This window comes from Elgaria multicarinata, chromosome 7 (genome assembly GCF_023053635.1).
Source record: "Elgaria multicarinata webbii isolate HBS135686 ecotype San Diego chromosome 7, rElgMul1.1.pri, whole genome shotgun sequence".
In the NCBI taxonomy this organism is placed as follows: Eukaryota; Metazoa; Chordata; class Lepidosauria; order Squamata; family Anguidae; genus Elgaria; species Elgaria multicarinata.
The window spans coordinates 2,440,816-2,460,088 of record NC_086177.1 but is presented as its reverse complement, the minus strand read 5'-3'; the positions used below and the strand labels follow the sequence as shown (position 1 = coordinate 2,460,088).

Genomic DNA, 19,273 nt, shown 5'->3' with positions numbered 1-19,273 from the left:
TTTTCTAATGTAATCATGTACTTACTAACTGTTCAGTAATTATATTCTGTTTTGAAGCATCACTGCTAGCCAGCTTTATGCTGCATACACAAGATCACACCCTCAGGTTCAGCGTTAATTACTACAACCTCTAGTTCCTTACTCACAAACTCAGTGACTGGGTTCAGACAACACGATAACCAATGGTGGTTTAAATAGTCGATTGTTGGTTATTTAACCCAGCATGGGTTATCGTGTTGTGTGGAGTGAGTTTTTTTAACTAATGGTAGGTTATTTGGCTGAAATAACCAATGCAAATAACCAACTGTGTGCAGAGTTGGCTATTTGAACCACCATTGATTATCGTGTTCTGTGGAGGGTACTGATGGTTATTTCCTTGGCACCGTTGATTATTTTACCAGCCACAGATTCACAATGCAAGAGCGGTCAAAGCAGTTGCTGCCGCTCTAGTCAGCCAGCAGAATAATTTTTTGGCAGCAATGGCTGATGGGATACTAGCAGGAGAACTGTGGGGGAGAAAGGGTGGGGATGAGTGAGTCAACTCAGCGTGGACTAATAGTCAACTCAACTCTGATCCTAATCCACATCGTGATTATTATCATGTTATGTGGGGAATACCCCCTAAAGAAACAACTGTCAAGTTGATTATTACCTTATTGTTGACTATCATGTTGTCTGAACACAGCCAGTGGCTGCATCTGGACAACACAATAGTCAATGGTAGGTTAATAATCAACTCCATGGTTGATTATCAAGGGGATACTCCCACACAGCATGAGTATAATCAACTGTAGTGTGGATTAAGACCAGTGTCGAGTTGACTATTAGTCAATGTTGTGTTTGATTGACACATCCACCGCCCTCTCTCCCCCCAGTCCTCCCGCTAGTATCCCATCAGCCATTGCAAATTCTGCTGACTAGACTAGAGCAGCACCTGCTGCTTTGGTCACTCTTGCCAGGGGACTCTAATCTCTGAAAATAACTGACTGTGTGCAATTAAATAGACAACAGTGCCTGACAAAATAACTCACAGTTGTTTAAACAGTCAACTTTGCACAGTGTCGAGTTATTTGCATTGGTTATTTGAGCCAAATAACCAACCATGGTGTGAAAAAGTCCCAACAGATGACACAATAACCAACCGTTGACTATTTAACCAACTGTTGGTTATCATGTCATCCGAACCAAATCAATATAAACATTCATGGAAAAGGTGGAGGATAACCCCCCACATTAATTGTGCAACCGGTCTGTTAAATGGTGTTAAGGGATAACTCATCTATGTTACATAACCTTGGATGTTCACTCTAAGCAAGATATAGGGGTTCTGAAGGGTTAAAAATGTATGCTACTTTAGGAAATTCATTTTCTAATAAACTTCTCTTGTAATTATTTTTGCCTGGTTCCAAGACTCTCCACATCTAAAATACATGATACATGATGATATACATGGCCCTGACTAGAGAACAGAAGAAAAGCACACTCTGGCTACTGCCATCAGCTAGGGGTCTTAGCGCCACTGGAAGGCTACACCCATGGTCTTCCCAGGAATTACAGCAAGCTAAGAAGGAGACCATGGTCTGAAAGCACATGAGACATCCACCTGCCGGTAGTTAAGCAGGTCTGGGTCTGGTTAATGCTTGGAGGCAAGACCACCTGGGTTCCACAATAAAAGAAAGATGGAATATAAATGTATTAATAAATAAAATAAACCTGGCCCATCCATTGGCCAGAGAATGAGCAGTTGAAGGGAGCACTTCTCCTCTCTGGCAAAAAGAATGCTCAGCTCCAACCAACTTGTCCTGGGGCTGCATATATAAGGGGAAAGAACGCTCAAGACCCGTCCAGCAGCCAAAGGAACAAGAGCCACCAATTGCTATTCGGGCAAGAGCAACAGCAAGGGACGATCAGCCTGGCCTGAGGTGCACTTATAGCACACCTTTGTCTGGGTTTGAAAAACTGATCTTGCTCCTTTTCCCTCCACTCCCCTTTCCTTTAGTTTATTGGGGGGGGGGGGGTGTTGTTAAAAAAAATTGTAAGTCTGATGGCAGGGCCTGACTTTCTTTTTGACTGTTGTGAGCTGCTCTGGGAGACAATAATTGTCTGAAAAGTGGGATAGAATGCAGTAAATAAATTAAAAAATCATACATTGCTAGAAACAGGTTAGCATCACAAATGCATAGGGTGATTTTTCATTGGACCAACATTTGGTACTTTAAAAGTCTACGGCTTTTTAAGTCTTACAGAATTCTTCTATAGCAGCTAATTGAAAACTTTGTTACAAGCAAGGTTTTACTAATGCATACACTTTCAGAGACAGATAGTTTTGCAATCACAGCATGTCCCTCTAACAGTGAACTCAGGTGGTGAATCCGAACAGGGGCGTAACCAAAATGGGGCCACTGAGAAACAAGAGGGAGGTTTCAGCATGCTTGGGGAACCTCTAAGTTTGCAGAAATGTAATCTTAAACAAACAAAAAATAAAAACAAAAAAACTACAGTGGCAAACCCTCCCCCCAAAAAGTCCAATGAGGTATGAACAGGATCAGCAGCTATACAATAATGACAACAATGACTAGAAACATTTCCCTACTCATCCACAGACCTCTTTGGGGGGGGGGGATCCTCCAGGTAGGAGAGCGTTGTGGCAGCGTTGGCATACACCAGTTCCAGAGCAAGATTAGGAATTGGAGGGGGGATTGAACCAAAATGGAAGTCAAAGTTTGCCCAGACTTTTTCTCCATATTCCTGTATACCACTTTCTGGGGTGCTCAGGTTTTTAAAATATCCGGTTTAAGGCAGGTGGGGGGTGGAGTGTCAACTCAGTCTCTCTTGCCCAAGAACTTCGTATCTGAGCAAGGCACACACTCAACTACTTCTTGTGGTTTGAAGCACAGGAAACAAACCACCCACCCACAAGCCTACAGCTAACGGAACAGGCTGCAGTGATGAAATAACCCTTTAACACGAGGCGAGCCCTTTTGAAACGGCTGCAGAGAAGCAATGGCGCTCATCGTGCTTTTAAGGAACATAACAATGGAGACAGTTTCCTCACAACTGATTACAAGCTTTATAAGATGTAAAATTTGCGGAAATTTTGAAGCCATAGAAAAAAACCAGTTTTTTTCCCCAGGGGGTTTGGAAAAAATGGAAATTTGGGGGAAATTGAAACAATGCAATATTAGCACTTTCACTTTGTTACTTTAGGAACGTAAAATATAATTATGTCCAAGCTCCTGAACTGTTAGGAACACCTGAACTATAAGGAAACTCTTTGGTTTTGCCAGTTTATAAGAAGACTTCTACTGTTACTTTCTACTGTTAGTTTTTCCCTACCCTGTGCCTGCTTACCCTTCCCTGTACCTGTTGGCATTCTCTTCCCCTCCTTATTGTTTTACTATGATTTTATTAGATTGTAAGCCTATGCGGCAGAGTCTTGCTATTTACTGTTTTACTCTGTACAGCACCATGTACATTGATGGTGCTATATAAATAAATAATAATAATAATAATAAAGCAGGCAAAAACATTTAAAAACAACAACAGATGAAAGCATTAGCAACAAAGAAAATTATTTATGCCTCCGCTAATCCTCCACAGTGTCAACTGGACATAAAGCACCCATTCCCATAAAAAGAACTGAGAAAAAGGGATGACTGAGACTCAATGAATATGCATGAGATTTAATCAGACTGATAGAAAATCAGACTGATAGAAAATCACTATCGGTTTCAGTCTCTGCTTCAATGGCAGTGCCCCCTAGAGGCAGAAATGCATCTTGCTCTTGCATTTGAGAGTTGTAGTCTCAGTTTGCAACCCAGGACTTGCTTGTCCTCAGTGCACAGAAATTGTAATAATCTGATACTGTACATAGTTTTTAGAAATCATTTGGAGAAGTAAATATCTGAACACCTTGTCTTAAATATTTTATTCATCATGCTAAAATAAAACATCCCATAATCCATTTTTCTTCATTTTTTTTTTCAATTTTTCGGGGGGAAAAACAAAAAAGGCTTCAGAAAACCCCCGAAAAAACCCGGGGTTTCCCCAAATTTTTCCATTTTTTCCCCTGGCCTTCACATCTCTATGTCTGCCTAACATGAGAGCTATCTTGTTCCAAAGAAAATAAATCCATTGACACACTTGTCCAGGAACTCTAAAAGCAAAAGGCCCAAAAATGAGAGCAAAGGAAGAAATGCATATCAGTTCTAGGTTTTGAGAGACAGACATTACTATGCATTGCAACCACTTGAACAACAGGAACTCAGAGGTGTGAGGGAAAGTCAGTTACACATTAGTTAACACATGGAAGAGAAAGCAAATGGCAGTGCCCTTGTTGCTTTATTACTGCAATGAACTCTAGGCTGCCCTGCCGACGGTTGAACATGCTGAATTGCCAGAAACAGAAGTGCCCATTTTCTGAAGTATGAACTAATAAGCAGCTGCTTTTTGAGCTGCCTTCTTCCAAGCCTTAAGCAATCAACACCTACCACAAGGCCACAAATATAGCCCAGAGAAGCCCCAAGTACATTCAGAAAGTAACCAACTGCCTGCTGTGCCAGAGTGCACATGAGAAACAACATCCCCAGCTGGATTTCATCTGGGACAGGAACATAAAGCCACAGAAAGATCCGTTGTTTTCTTATCTGAGTCCTGGCTTTCTCCTCTAAGCTGCCCACAAAACCCCCACAAGCAGGACAAGAGTGCACTAGCACCCTCACGCATACTGCATGTTCCCCAGCCATCGGCATACATCAGCCTACTGCCTTATGATATTGAAGATAATAAAGTGCCATCAGGACCAGTAGCCACTGATCACCTCCATGAATGTGTCCAATCCTGATTTAAAGCCATCCAAATTGATAGCCATCACGGCATCTTATGAAAATGAATTCCACAGTTTAACTACACATTGTGTGAAGAAGTATGTCCTTTTATATATCCTGAAGCTCCAACCAATCCGTTTCATGGGATGACTCTGGGTTCTACTATTATGAGAGAAGGGAAAAGTGTCTCCCTATCCACTTTCTCTACACCGTGCATAATTTTGTACACCTCTATCATGTCTCCCCAACTCGACTGTTTTCTAAACTAAACACATGTTGTAACCTTTCCTCGGAGAATTGTTTAAAAACTTACACTGCAGATATGCCTAATGGCAAGCTTTACAATTTGGTGGAAATCCACTGCACTAGCATATTTTGAATTAAGCCTCCACCAGAGGTCACACCCCAATGTAATGTGAGAGTTATATGGACAGAACACCATGCCAACATATTCCTACTGCCGACAACGGATCCAAACTGGGGCACCACAACAGGCATGTCAGAGAAGGAACGCAGTACACTTGGACCATTATATTCTCCCTTAGATTACAATCCCAGGTGCTACATCAGCAAACCAACTTGGGACGAAGTTACCTAAGAGACTGCCTCACCCCTTATGTCCCTGCTCAGTCTTTATGACCTTTAGAGAGAGCATTTCTGATAGTGCCATATAGTTCTGAGGTTCACCTCAGGAGCACTTGTGATAAGAATATTTAGAGTCACAGCACCCACTCTCTGGAACACAGTACCAATTGTCATTAAACAGGCACCCACAATTTTTATTTTTAGGCGTCTCCTTTTGATCCATCTCTTTACACACAGGCTTTCCCTGAGGTGTGACAGTGGAGTGTATAGTTCTACTGCCAGTTAGTAATTATTATTGTACTGTTTTCTTGCTTGTTTTATTGTTTTATTTTACTGGCAATGACATTATTTATCCACTGCTTTGATAACTTCATAGAACATAGTACATAAATTTGTATAATTAGTAAGTAAGAAATACAATGTTATGCTGACAAAAAGAAGTGGCATCATTTAAAACTCTGCCATTCATGCAAGAGAGAGCACAAAGTACAGCCTATCCCAACAAAGCAAGCTAGCAAGCAGAGTGAAGAATTAAAAAGAGACAAGAAGGCACTCTTGCTAACAGGTAGTAGCAGTTGAGGCAGGGGGCAAATGTTTCCTGTAGCCAGCCAGTCCTACTCTGCCCGTTATTCCTCCGTACTGCTCCCAGGAAGGAGGCCCATGGCAGGGCTGTTTCTTTTATGAGCAGGACCACTGGCTAAGCTTCCAGGAAACTCCCCAAGAGACCTCAGAAACCCATCCAAATTCATCAGCCTGCAGGGGCAGACCATGACTTGACCCCACCCGTGCAAGGTTACAGATAACCTGAAAAGCAAAACTGATCAGATTTTGGACTCACTACTGGCTCCCCCACCCACAGATCATTTTCTTCCAATTCAGTACTCCATAAAATACATATAATTAAAACATTTAAAACTAATACATTATTAAAAGCAGCACATTATTTAAAAAAGGCATCTTAAAATTCAACTGGGTAGGCCTGCCGGAAGAGATCAGTCTTTACGTCTTTCTTAAATTCTGGAAGACTGTTAACCTGACAAATCTCTCCCGGAAGCCATTCCACAAACTGGGAGCGGCAGAAGAAAAGGTCCCCTGGGTAATAGATGTCAGCCTTGTTTTTGTTGGCTGGAGTAAATTCTTCCCAAAGGACATGAGTGTGTGGGGCGGATTGTATGGGAGAAGGCGATCCCGCAGGTAGCCTGGATCCAAACCATGTAGGGCTTTAAAGGTGATAACCAACACTTTATACTTTGCCCGGAAACTAATTGGCAGCCAGTGAAGAGATTTTAAAACTGTTGTAATGTGGTCACCCCTAGTTGTATTGGTGACCAGCCTGGCTGCCATATTTTGAACTAGTTGAAGTTTCCGGACTAGACACAAAGGTAGCCCTATGTAGAGCACATTGCAGAAGCTGTGCCTCGAAGTTACCAGCTCATGCACTACCGTCTTTAGGTCTTCTGACCCTAGGAAGGGGCGCAGCTGGCATATCAGCCGAAGCTGATACTAGGCACTCCTGGCTGTCGCATCTATCTGGGCTGTCTTTTGGAGCGACAGATCCAGAAGCACCCCCAAGCTGTGAACACAGTCTTTCAGGGGGAGTGTAACCCCACTAGGACAAAGCACTAGGACAAAATAAGATCTACAGACGAATACAGGCCAATTGTGATGGCATCAAGCATGAGTCCCATAGCACCATCTCCTGGAATTCACCCTCAAGGAACAACTGGAGCCACTGTAAAACCAATATGTCCCATTCCAGCAATGCAGTCCAGAAGGATACCACAGTTGATGGTTCTTGAAATGCTTGGCTAGGATTTCAACTGAAACAGGGGAGATAACAAACTATTCAGACTACTGTTGGTGTGCAGTATGTCAGAAACCACGAGGACTGAAACTGAAATTCCCTGCTTTCAGGCACCCAATGCCAAACTTCTTGCACCACCACAGACCAGAATACTCCTGAACACTGGAATCAGGTGATCCAGAAAAGCCAATCTCATGTTATTGTCTTCTACAAAACTTTAAGGTCTGTTAGAAATGTAACATTTCCAGAAATTTTGAAGCCATTGTAAAAGCACTATTTAAATAAAAGGATGTTTGGGGAGAAATGTGCCTTTTACCAATTTTGGCTGTACATCAACTGTGCCCGTTCCTGGGCAGATAGCTTAGCCACTGTGATCTGCACGCACTGGTAACTTTGAGAGTGGACTACTGCGATGCTCTCCATGGGGGGCTGCCTTTGAAGCTAGTTCGGAATAAGCTGCTATTGGAGAATGCTGCAGTGAGGCTGCTGAATGGGGTGCCTTGCTTTCAATGGTTACTAAAAACTTACTTGTTTACCTTGGCTTCTCCCAACGATTAACTTGTCTAAATGTTGTTGTGCTTTTATAAAATGTATTATTTTATAATTTGCTATAAACCACTTCAGGATTTTTAAAATAGGAAGAAATATAGATATTCTAAAATAATAAATACAATAAATGGAGTATTTCATAAAATCGTTCTGTCATTTCCCCCCAAGTTTCAAATTGTTCCTATCAAAAACCTGAATGGTTCTCAGGATGGGGTTGGAGGAGAAAAATGTATTCTTCCTCCTTTTTTTTCCAGGCTTCCACACCTCTAGGCCTCTACTTCCCTCCATGGATCTGGCCAGTTCACTACTGGAACTAAACACTTGGCTGCCCTGTTACACTTGCAGATTACAGCTCTGCCCACCCCATGTCAGTTGCAGCCTTTGTAATTGCTGCTTAAGGGGTTCTCCAGGCCAGGCCAGTCCTCCTGTATCCAGCAGGCCTCTGCAACCATAGCAACTATGGCCCTAGCTCTAGACTCCCATCTAGACTGCAGTCTATTTCCTTGCCCGTCTCCTCTGCTTCCAACAACAGGGACATGACCTCCCCAGAACTCACTACTGAGCACCTGACAGTTGAAAAATGGTAGGGGGCCATCCTCCAGCGTGCCAAAGGAAGGAATCGTTTTAGCCACCCCTTCACCATTGCTCCTTCTGCCAATGATCCCTGGCTAATTCTCCTCTCCAGATCCACCACAGTTGGTCATATCTGAAAAGGCAGCTGCTGCAAGTGGAAGGAACAGACATGTTTCCAAACACTGCGGCTTTATCAGCCATCATAAGCAAAGAGTTATTTGATCAAATGCGTAGAGGAAGAAGCTTCGTCTGCAATCCTACCGAAGGCCTAGCTGGACATTTGCTCTTCACATGTCTGTCTTGTTGTTGGGGGTGGGGTCTAGTTTTATCAAAAGAGGCATACGGGTGAGGGCGGCTGAGCCCTCCCCCTTACCAGCCTTCTCCCCAAAGCACTCAACTCGCATGCTTTTCTCCCAGCCCAGATCCAATAACAGAGAGTATTTTGAACTCTATGATTCTAAGACACAACTGGGGAGTTATGTTCAGCTTCAGATTATACAGGCCTTAAGCGAAGTAGGTCTGGGTCTGGCCATTACTTCTCTGAGAAACTGACTGGGGACCCTACATTCCTCACCATCCCAAGCATGGATAGACTCGAATGTTGGGAAGAAAATGCTTGATTCGAAGGAGCCTGGGCAGAGAAGGTGGATCCACTTTCACATTTAGTGTCACCCCCAGCTTTATATATGTGAACAAGGCACACATGGGGGCCAGTGTGGCTCCTCCCCATTATGTCTATTTGGGCACACAAGATGTAACATTACTAAATAGTAAGAACGCTTACCCCTCACTTCAGCCACAGGAACATTAACCAGGGTGACCTGGGAAAGCTCTCCAAGGAGAAGAGTTAAGAAATCCCAATTGCTTGTCCTCAAAAGGATGTTTACTCAGAGGAGCTGCTGCACTAATCATGTGCTATTTTGCCTACCTAAAGCACCGTTTGCAAGCGCAGATGCAGCCCAGAGAGAAGACTACCCTGGAACTGCCTACTCTTCAGTGTTCTGAAGCAGTGCAAACTGGGTTAGCTTTGGCCACCCAGAGGACAGCATATAGCCTGAAAAGCAATCTCTCCTTTGAAGATCCTGAGGTGTAAGACAGGCTTTCCCTCCTATTTCTAAGTCTGGCTCAAACATAATTAAAGCACTTAGCGAAGTGTAATCATACCACAAGCCTGTAATCAATGCCTCAGTGCATTCTAGGCAATGTTCAATTTTTAACAATATACCTTGACAGTGCAACAGCACCTCAGTATGACAGTAATTTTTTAAATCAGAATTTGAGGTGTGTAAATATAAAACCCACTTACCAAAGTGACCAGCAATGAAATACAAACCAATATGAAAGCCTCAACTAACAACTGTGTAATGGTGATAGGTCACCCCTCAGAAGCAGAAAGATGCACCAGTTGCTATTGAACAGGGGCTGGAGAGTGCTGTGTCCTGATTGCGGGCTCCTCGCCAGCAGTTGGGTGGCCACTGTGTGAACAGAGTGCTGGACTAGATGGACCCTCTTCTCATGCCATCCTTCTCATGCCATCTTTTATTTTAAGTCACACTGGTGATTGCACAGAAAAAAGAATTGCCTCAGATTCCACCTCATTAACTGTGATCAAGGTTGCCTTGGCAGAGACTGACATCACCTATAACTGTTTTATTTTTTTAGCTGAGCTGGATGAAATTTCTTTCTCTGCTGTTCTGTGAGCAATCAGAATGAATATGATCTACAAAGTAAGGGTGCGACCTAGGTAAGCAAAATTTCAGAAGAATAGGTGCAGGGGTAATGATGAATGATTTGTTTTGTTTCTGCTCAACTGGCACAAAAGTCACACAGGTGCAAAGCTAATTATGACAGAGGTGGACGTTTGCATGTGACAGAAACAGGGCTTGAAAATCTAGCACTCTAAACAAATCCCAATCCCTGATGCTACACTCTTCCAGTCCTGGGCATAAGAACAGAGATCAGGCAGGGAAAGGACAATGAATGCATGCAGGCACCTTTACCAGCAGCAGCCTCTATCACTGGATCAGAGAGGCAGGTAGACATTTCTGGAGGCAGTGGGAAAGAGGCAGGAGAAGCAACGTGTGCATCTTTACCAAATCATTGTGAATGGACCATGCTGGAGTAGAATGCTCACCCCAACTTCAAAGTTGAGATACCGCAGGGAAAGACAGGCAAGGGGACAGAGGCAGCATTGAGTGCAAGTGCCAGATGCATGTAGCGATCGGTCCATGAACTGGCACATCCAGCGTGACAATCACCAAAACCTGCTACACCATCGTGGCATGAGGCAGAGAGAAGGAGGTAGGCAGAAAACACCCATTCACTTGGAATGCTGTTTGGTGGGCAAAATAGGTGTTCCAGGCCAATATGTCAAGGAGATCACAGGATACATCCTCCACCAGGTAGTGTGCCATTGAGATTGTTGTGCTGTCCTGATGGGTGGTGCCTCTAGCCCCAACCAGAGCCCTGAGAGCCTTGGCCAAAAATTCGCAGAACTGTAATTCTGCCTGAAAGGAATCTGTGTGGCTAGGCAGACCTTCTGCTGTTTGGCCCCCTCTGCCATCTCCCGACTTGGCCCCTTCCTCTTCTCCTTGGAATCATGCATTTTTACCACCACCGTGTCCTGCCAGTGCTTGTCAGCTTCATTTAACTAGTGCCTACACCTCTGACACAAGCATCCTGTGCGACAGCCCCATCAACTTTGCTCATCTCTTGTCCAGAGAGCTTGAACACAGGAATCAGCTGACTCAGGAAGGCAGTGCCAGGCCTAAGTGGGAGATGGTGCCCCAATGTTGCCTGAATAGCTTTCTGTTGCTCAGACAAGACTCCCAAGCATCAGGTATGCGGAGTTTCACTGAATCCCACATCCTAAATCAAGCTCTGCCCACCTCTACCTGCTTGTCTTCTAGTAGCCTGCTGCCTTTTAAGCTCCGGTAGAAATACTCCACAAACATCTGGCTGGAGTCTATCAGATCATGGGTGTCACTGCAAGCAGCATTAAACCTGTTCACCAGTCCAAAAGCAAAAGAACATTAGAAGAGCCACGCTGGATCAGACCAAGGGTCCATCTAAGTCCAGCATTCTGTTCACAGAGCGGCCAGCCAGCTATCAAAAAGAAACTCACAAGTAGGACATGAGTGCAAGAGCACCCTCCAATCCATGTTCCCCAGCAACTGGTGTACATCAATATAAATAAATAATAATAATAATAATAATAATCTATGTGCTCTATGAAAAAGTACTTCCTTTTATCTGTCCTGAATCTCACACCAATCAGCATCCATGGGATGACCCCAGGTTCTAGTATTATGAGAGAAAAATGTCTCTCTATCCACATTCTCCACACCATGCATAAATTTGTACACATCTACCATGTGTCCCCTTACTTGTTTTTTCTCCAAGCTAAACAATCCCAGCTGTTGTACCTTCCATCATAAAGGAGTTGTTCCAGCCCCCAATTGTTTTAGTTGCCTTTACCCCAAGAGCTCTTCCTTGGTTGGTCACTGCTAGCTCAGATCCCATCAGGTTGTACTTGAAGTTGGGATTTTTTGCCCCAACTTGCATCACCTTACACTTGCTTACATTTGCCATTTTGATGCCATTCTCTCATTTTGGAGAGATCCCTTTGTGCTCCTCACAATCCCTTTTTGTTTAAACCACCCTAAATAACTTGGATTCATCTGTGAACTTGGCAACGTCACTGCTCACTCCTAATTCCAGATCATTTATGATCAAGTACTGGTCCCAATACAGACCCGTGTCACCCTACTATTTACATCCTGACCTATGTGGTGGAATATACGAATAATGCAGCAGATACTTAAAAACTGCCTTACTCACACCACCTTCAGCAAGTTGGCACTACTATCAATGATAATGTAACTATGGAGGGGCTGTTGCCCAACTAGCCAGCCAGCATGTGGTTCATGGCCTCTTTGACTTTAGCTGCTGCCTGGACATGGACATACATCTGCATGAAAGATGACACATCAATACTACACCTTCTGTGTCCCGCCAGTATCCCACCTGTTCCCCCAGCCCGCTTCACTTTGGACCACTTTGAACCTTGGTCACTTCAGATTCAGTGTGAGTACTTCTGAAGCTTTGGATTTGAAACTCATACGAGAGTTTTGCACACCATTATCATTACAAATATTTTGTAGCTTTCCATATGTGTTTATAATGGAATGTGTCAAGACCAGTCAATCTGGAATAAGTGTTACATTTGACACACACACACCCCGATCTGCACTGAGTCTCACTGGTATTACAGACAGGATGGATGCAACCAAGGCATTTGCATGGGAGTGGGGTGGGGGTGGTATACAGTATATCTGTATATTGAGAGCCGGTATGATCCAGTGGATACAGTGGTAGACATGTGACTGGTGAGACCCGGGTTCCAAGCACTGCTCACCCACAAAGCTCATTGGGTGGGCTTGGGCCAACCACTCTCTTTCAGTCCTCCTGACTTCACAGTGTTGTGAGGATGAAATGGAGTGGGGGACCAACACAAGCTACCCTGTATTAAGGTATTAGTGAAATATTATTAATTTATATTTATAATAATGACAAAAGCAATGTCATAGAATCATAGAATAGCAGAGTTGGAAGGGGCCTACAAGGCCATCGAGTCCAACCCCCTGCTCAATGCAGGAAACCACCCTAAAGCATCCCTGACAGATGCCTGTCCAGCTGCCTCTTGAACGTCTCTAGTGTGGGAGAGCCCACAACCTCCCTAGATCAGTGCACAGCTTTCTTCCTCCACATTACCAAACATCAAAGCAAGTGTTTGGGTTTTTTCCTGATAGCATTTCAAACGAGGCAAGTATGAAAGCATATAGCCTCTAAAGATTACCCAGTCAATTTTTCTGCCCTTAAAATAGGATCATGTACATCTAAAAGCATCTGTGCCATGCAAACATTGTGTCTAATCAATTTCAAAAGCTCCCAGAGATGAAGTACATCTTGATGGCTTGTACATCTCTTCTGGTCATCTGAAATTCTTCCTGATGTTTACCCTCTTTCAGAATGAGTACTTTGAGATCTAAACTCACTCTCAAAAGATCACATATAATCTGCTAATTTATAGCACAATCCTAGACCTGCATACTCAAAACTAAATCCCATTGAGTTTAGTGGGGGCTTACTCCCTTGTAAGTGGGTATAAGATTGTAGCCTTAGTTTTATTTCTCAGAAATCTTATTCTAAAAGTATACTCTTTCCATTGCTCTCCAAAGTTATCCAAATAAATTCAGCAATTAGAATCTCTAGGTTTCGACTTAAATAATCCCTTAGAGCAGTAGTGGGCAACTCATTCAGGCTAGTCTCAAACACACACACACTTCCCAGCACACCCCACCCTCGAGCCAGATCGCAGGGAGAGGCTTTGATCTCTCACCCTCCATTTCATGTCTTTAAAATGTTTCTATCCAGCCTAAAATTTCTGGAAATTTTGAGGCCAGGGGGAGGGGGGAGAATGTATTTTTTCCAAGTATTTTTCAGAAAAAATGGAAATTTGGGGGGAAATTAAAAAATAAGCTATACTTATTTTTAGTGCAATTTACAGTTCTAAAGTCACTTTGTTGCTTTAAGGCAACCTTCCTCAATCTGGTGCCCTCCAGATATTTTGGACTTCAGTAAACAGAGTTAGTAAGTAAACAGTTAAAAAGTAAACAGAGTCAGTAAATTTGTAATTATTGACTGAACAGAACTACATTAAATAGAACTACAGTATCAGAAACGCAGGACTCTATAGAACAAAATCCAAACTATCAAGAACGCATTTATTGTCAAGAATGCACAATAGTGATTCTGCTCATAGGTTGGGAAACTGAGCATAAATGTCTATCAATAAAATATACTTTAGATCAATAATTTTAATAAGGAATGAAAGAACTAACTATGCTGGGAATCTTACTGGGAAGATTAAAAACAACAACTAGTGGCTTCATTATTTCCAGACATTCATTATTTCTAGATAGGACTGTTATTCTGTCTTTATGTGGTGGTGGAGCTGGACCAAACAAGGGCAAAGATCTAGTTAAGGTAGAAAGACAACGTAGCAGGGTAGATTAAAAAATTGTCCTTATTTTTTTTAATTGCTACTCTGGCCATGAAGATTTGTCCTGATCCATCCAGCTGTCAACTGCTAGAAGAGCTCAACTGCTCTACTATCATAAAAGGCATTACAGGCAATGGGGAAAGCCTTGATTCTGCTTGTCAAGATTCACATGCAACCTCTGTAAAAGTAGAGACACTGCCTACATGTTCAAATTATACTGCAGTAAAGAGAAGTGGAATGGTTTAAAAAATTTCAAGAGGAAGATTAATTACCTCCACTGATCAAAAGCGGATGCTACATTGACCACTGCCCTGCTTAACTGAAATATGTGCACCCACATTTCTTTCCCTTCTCCATCCTCAAGAGATCAAATCTATAACCACAATCTGATTTTGTCAGGACTGAGCAGTCCTTCCAACGCAGTTTTTCTGTGCAAAAGCACAATGAGGTGCTTAAGGGAAGAACTCTGATAGAGCCTCTGCTGCTTTTCACACTGGATGGGAAGGGGCCAAAGAGCCCTCTGCCTGAGCCCTTGGAGAAAGGGGGGGCAGTTGCTCTTCACACAGAACGAGAGGAGACAAAAAGCCTCCTGCCTGCACCTTACGCCAAGATAAGCTTGAAGGAGCTCATCCGTCCACTACATTCCGTCCACACCCTTAGTTACACTATTTCATTTTAAAGGGTATGTTTTTAAAAACCGTTTAAGCAGAACTAGAGCACTTTTCTAGCTATATATATTTCTTTACATTGTGATTTGCTTAAAGGGAAGAATTCCTCCTGACTAGTACAGAGTGTTAGACCAAGTAGTGAAATACTATGAATTAAAAAATGGGTAATAGTGCTATACTCCTATGATGCCATAATACTTTTTTTAAAAAAGTAGCAGTAGAGGGGGGGGAATAGTGCTATAATGCATAAAAATAATTTTAATTTTTTTAAAAAAAATCATTCCACCTTGCTAAAATGGTGGTGCATGGAAAGAGGGTGTTCGCCCCATCATTAAAAAAAAAAAAGTATTATAGCAACAAAGCACTGTAACACTCTTCGGGGACCCCATTTGACCTGTGGAGGTTTTGGCTGTGTGCCCCACCCCCTGCCCAAGCTCCACCCCCAGGAGTCTACCTGGGGTTTGCAAAGAAGGCAGAAATCCCCACAGTGAGATTCCCTGCCCTGGAACCTCCCAAATCCCCCTGGAGGCTTGGGGAAGGAGCAGGCAGAGGAGGCGATGGCATGAGGGAAGATGTGGCACAGATGTGACTGTCCAGCACACAGGTGCGGACTGCTTCACTCTTGCCACACCTTCCCTGATCAGGGATGATGCATTGAGGATGAAGTTGCTCTAACACGAAGTGCTGACTGGGAAGCATGTCAGGGAGTGATGACATGTTATGGCCATGTCCCATGTTATGTCATACAGCCCACGGAATCCAACCCCATACCCCAGCTCAGTTCCCCTCCCCTGATCTAACTGGTATTTATTTATGTTATTTATTTATGATCGTTTAAAAGTATATGAAAATATATTTTTAAAAAGTTACAGACAGAAAAATGTTTTATTGCTACTTCAAATATTAATTAAGAACAAAATAAATGGGTGGCAAAACCACTACAAATGAATGCTGAGCTGCGATAGGTTTAGCCGCCCAATAAAAATGGGTCTTTTGAAAAGACAAAAGACACGTACACCTATGCAGATTGCATTACCCTCTTCTGTCCTTCTCCAAAAATAAGTTGGACATTCCGCAGTACGGAAAAAGACAAAAGCAGATCTCGGAAGACACGGGAGGAGGATTACAGGTGGATGGCAACGGCAGATGGGCCCCTCTGGGAGAGGTGAGTGAATGAGCCATGGCGACCCCACAATAAGTGCTGCATCTGGAATGCTGACCCCCCCCCAAGTCAGGACCTGAGTGTTGTTCCAGAGCCAAGACCCCACCACCACCATGGCCGCAGGACCTGTCATTTGTCTTGTGGGGATAAACGGAACGGTGCCATCCTTGGGCTGCTTTTCATCTTTAAAACCCCTCCGGTGCCCTGATCACGGACTTCCCACCTGTCTGTACTCTACTTTGGCTCTCAGCCTGCAAAACTAGGCAGTCCTTGGGCCATGGTGCTGCCCAGGTTCACGCTCGCCTCTCTTCCAGGGTGCCCGTCTGCTTCCTGTGAACGGGGTGGCCCCAAAGGCGGCGAATGTGCCAAGACACACTTGGCCACCTGACATGGTTCTTGGGGGCTTTTAGCCAGAAGTTGCGAGAGCCAGAGCAGGGAGCAGACGCGAGGCCCGTCGCCAATCCAGCCTGCGCTCCTCGGAGCTCCAACTTCAGAGCCGCGGGGAGAACTTCTCCGCGCCCGGCGTCGGCAAGGCGAGCTGTGAGCGGAGCCTCGCGGGCGAAGGCGGGCGAAGGCAGGCAGGCGAAGGCGGGCAGCGTCGGGACCGTGCTGCGAGGCGGACCCAGGAAGGGAGGAAACTTCCTGCCTCGCCCCGCCAAGTTGACGGGACACCTGCCCGGGAGCGGAAGAGGGGCCGGGCCGGGCTCCACCTGCCCCCGCCAAGGGCGGCCGAAGCCAGGGCCTGCCCGGGGGCCCTCCGAGACTCTGGCAGCCCCGCAGGTGTCCTGCCTGGGCCGCCCCGGACTCTAAAACTCGCTCGCTCGCTCGCTCGCTCTCGGGTCAACACTCACGAATTTCCGGGACTTCCCTCCGCCGCCGCCGCCGCCGCCGCCGGGATCTCCCGCCATGGTCACCGCCGCGGGCTCCTCGGGGCTCTTGCCCTTCTTCCTCTCGCGGCCACCTGCCCCGCGTGCGGATCCGCCGCCGCCGCCGCCGCCGCCCTCCATAGCGCACCTCTACTCCAGGCCCGCACGCGACGACCGAGGGACGCGCTCGCTTCGCGGGACGCCCCGGCTGCAAGCTCCGGCAGGGAAAGCAGCAGCAGCGCCGCCGCCGCCTCAGCAGCAGCAGCAGCAGCAGCCCACGGGGAAGCGAGTGGCGGCGCCGCTGAGGACCCCGGCGGCAGGACTTGGACCGCCTCCGCGCCGACCGCGGGCTCCGCTCAGAACCGCCGACGCCGCGCCGGCCCGGCAGCGCCTGCCTCCAGCTGCCCGTGCCCAGCGTCCGTGCGGTCGTTCCTGGGGAATCCACGCCCGCCCCAGAGGCCACGCCCACCACTGTGTCGTCACGGCGCGCCAGAGCCCGCTTCTGAGGGCCGAGCGGGTCGTGGTTGGGCAGCGGCCGTGGCCATAGAGATAGGCCGAAGGAGACGCCCTCAGTCGCTTAGGGTGAAGCTTCCGAGTCCCTCGTTCCTTCCTTCCTCTTTCTTTTACTTTCTTTCTTCCCCCTGTATGGAAGTCGGAGCTTAGAAAACACATGGAAAAACCGAGAGCTTCAGCAGGGATGTGATGGCACAGCAGCACGTCCACTCAGAAAGGGAAAAAGACGGCAGCAAAGGCAAAGGCGCCTGCTTTTCCTAACTCAGTTGGTATGAGAAATGTGGCACGTGGATTTTTTTTTTTAAAAAAACACACTTTTTGAAAATGTGTTTTTGAATGGCCCTGTCATCCTTTCCCACTTTGGGGGCGGCTGGATGACTGAGATGTGTAGGCGATATTGGAGGTGTAGTGGGAGGGGGTGGTTTCGTTTGGATTTCCAGCCAAAAACCTCCTCTACAAAACACCCCTTAGGGTCGTATCGAAAGTAAAGAAAACAAAAAACAAAACAAAAACCCACCTCCCAGCCCATATCTAATTAATGCTTTCTGACCCAGTTCTCACCTAATGGCAGCAAATCATGGGTTAATTAATTGCCAGATTCTCTGCGGTGCAATTCTTCCGATTTGAATATGCAACTTCTGATTGGCCCTATTTTAGGTTTCTTCTTTACGTGCAAACACTTCGGGCTGTTCGTGGGATGAGCAATCCAAAATTAACCTATAATTAGTGGTTAGGTTAAATTTGGGTTGTTTAATCCACGACTTGCCACCAACCGTTACGTGCAAAGCGTCCCAGAGTCATAGTTATTAACCCCAGGTTGCAGCTTGGGAAGGGGAGGGAAGCTGAGAATGGATTACAGAAGTTCTGAAGTGTCGTCTGGATGATGTTTGAGAAGTGAGGAGCAAATAATGAATTTATGGCATCCCTGCAATGTAGTCGAGTATTAGGAATATCTAATGCACCATTGCCAGTCTTTTGTACAATGACCGGGGCTATAATAAAATAGTGCTTTAGAATTGTGACATAAGTTATACCCCCCCCCCTTAGCAATGCACTGGGGTATGTTCCATCTTTGACTGGTTTGGATTTATCTTTTTGGAAAGAAAAATACCCCACACTCCCCAAGCTCTGGCAGCCAAGATCAATCTTACTAAATTGTCACTTCCATCACCTCTTCAAACCCTCTCAGAAGGCATAACCAAGTGTGCATTTCCCCCCATTCACTTCTACAAGTCTTTCTTCCTCTCACAAGTAAAACTAAAACTCCAAACCAAGCAGTAAACTAGCTAATACATGTAACTCTTATGCATATTAACAAAGATGTTTGAGGTGACTCTACTGTTTCTATCTCTACAATGAAAATAGATGAAACAAATTATTTCTGGTCATGTGACAGAACTTCCGCCTATGAACTCTCCTTCCCCTTAACACACCACAAGAGGCAAGAAAAAAAGAGTGAGGCATCTCATTATCACTATAGTATATTTCTGACAGAAGCCATATTTCAAATGTACCTAGTGGGAGTTATTCATAGAAATTAAAAGAGAATGCTAGAATTTCAGTGAAATTAGGCACCAACATGTCCAGCCCAAAATAAATAGTAGCAGCAAAGAGTTCTTGCTCTCTTTCAGTTTTGGGGTGTTTCTAAAAATAGACCTGCCTA

At 44.9% G+C, this 19,273-nt stretch overlaps 1 protein-coding gene across 1 annotated transcript in view; it reads right to left on the bottom strand.

The window, feature by feature from the left end:
• The window catches only part of DIAPH1 (diaphanous related formin 1), a 182,443-nt gene extending 165,144 nt beyond the window's left edge, over positions 1-17,299 (bottom strand). Inside the window, exon 1 of the mRNA XM_063130058.1 lies at positions 17,083-17,299. Coding sequence (XP_062986128.1) covers positions 17,083-17,238 — 156 coding nt within the window. The 5' untranslated portion in view covers positions 17,239-17,299. The remainder of the gene's footprint in view (positions 1-17,082) is intronic.
• Positions 17,300-19,273: the final 1,974 nt, after the last annotated feature.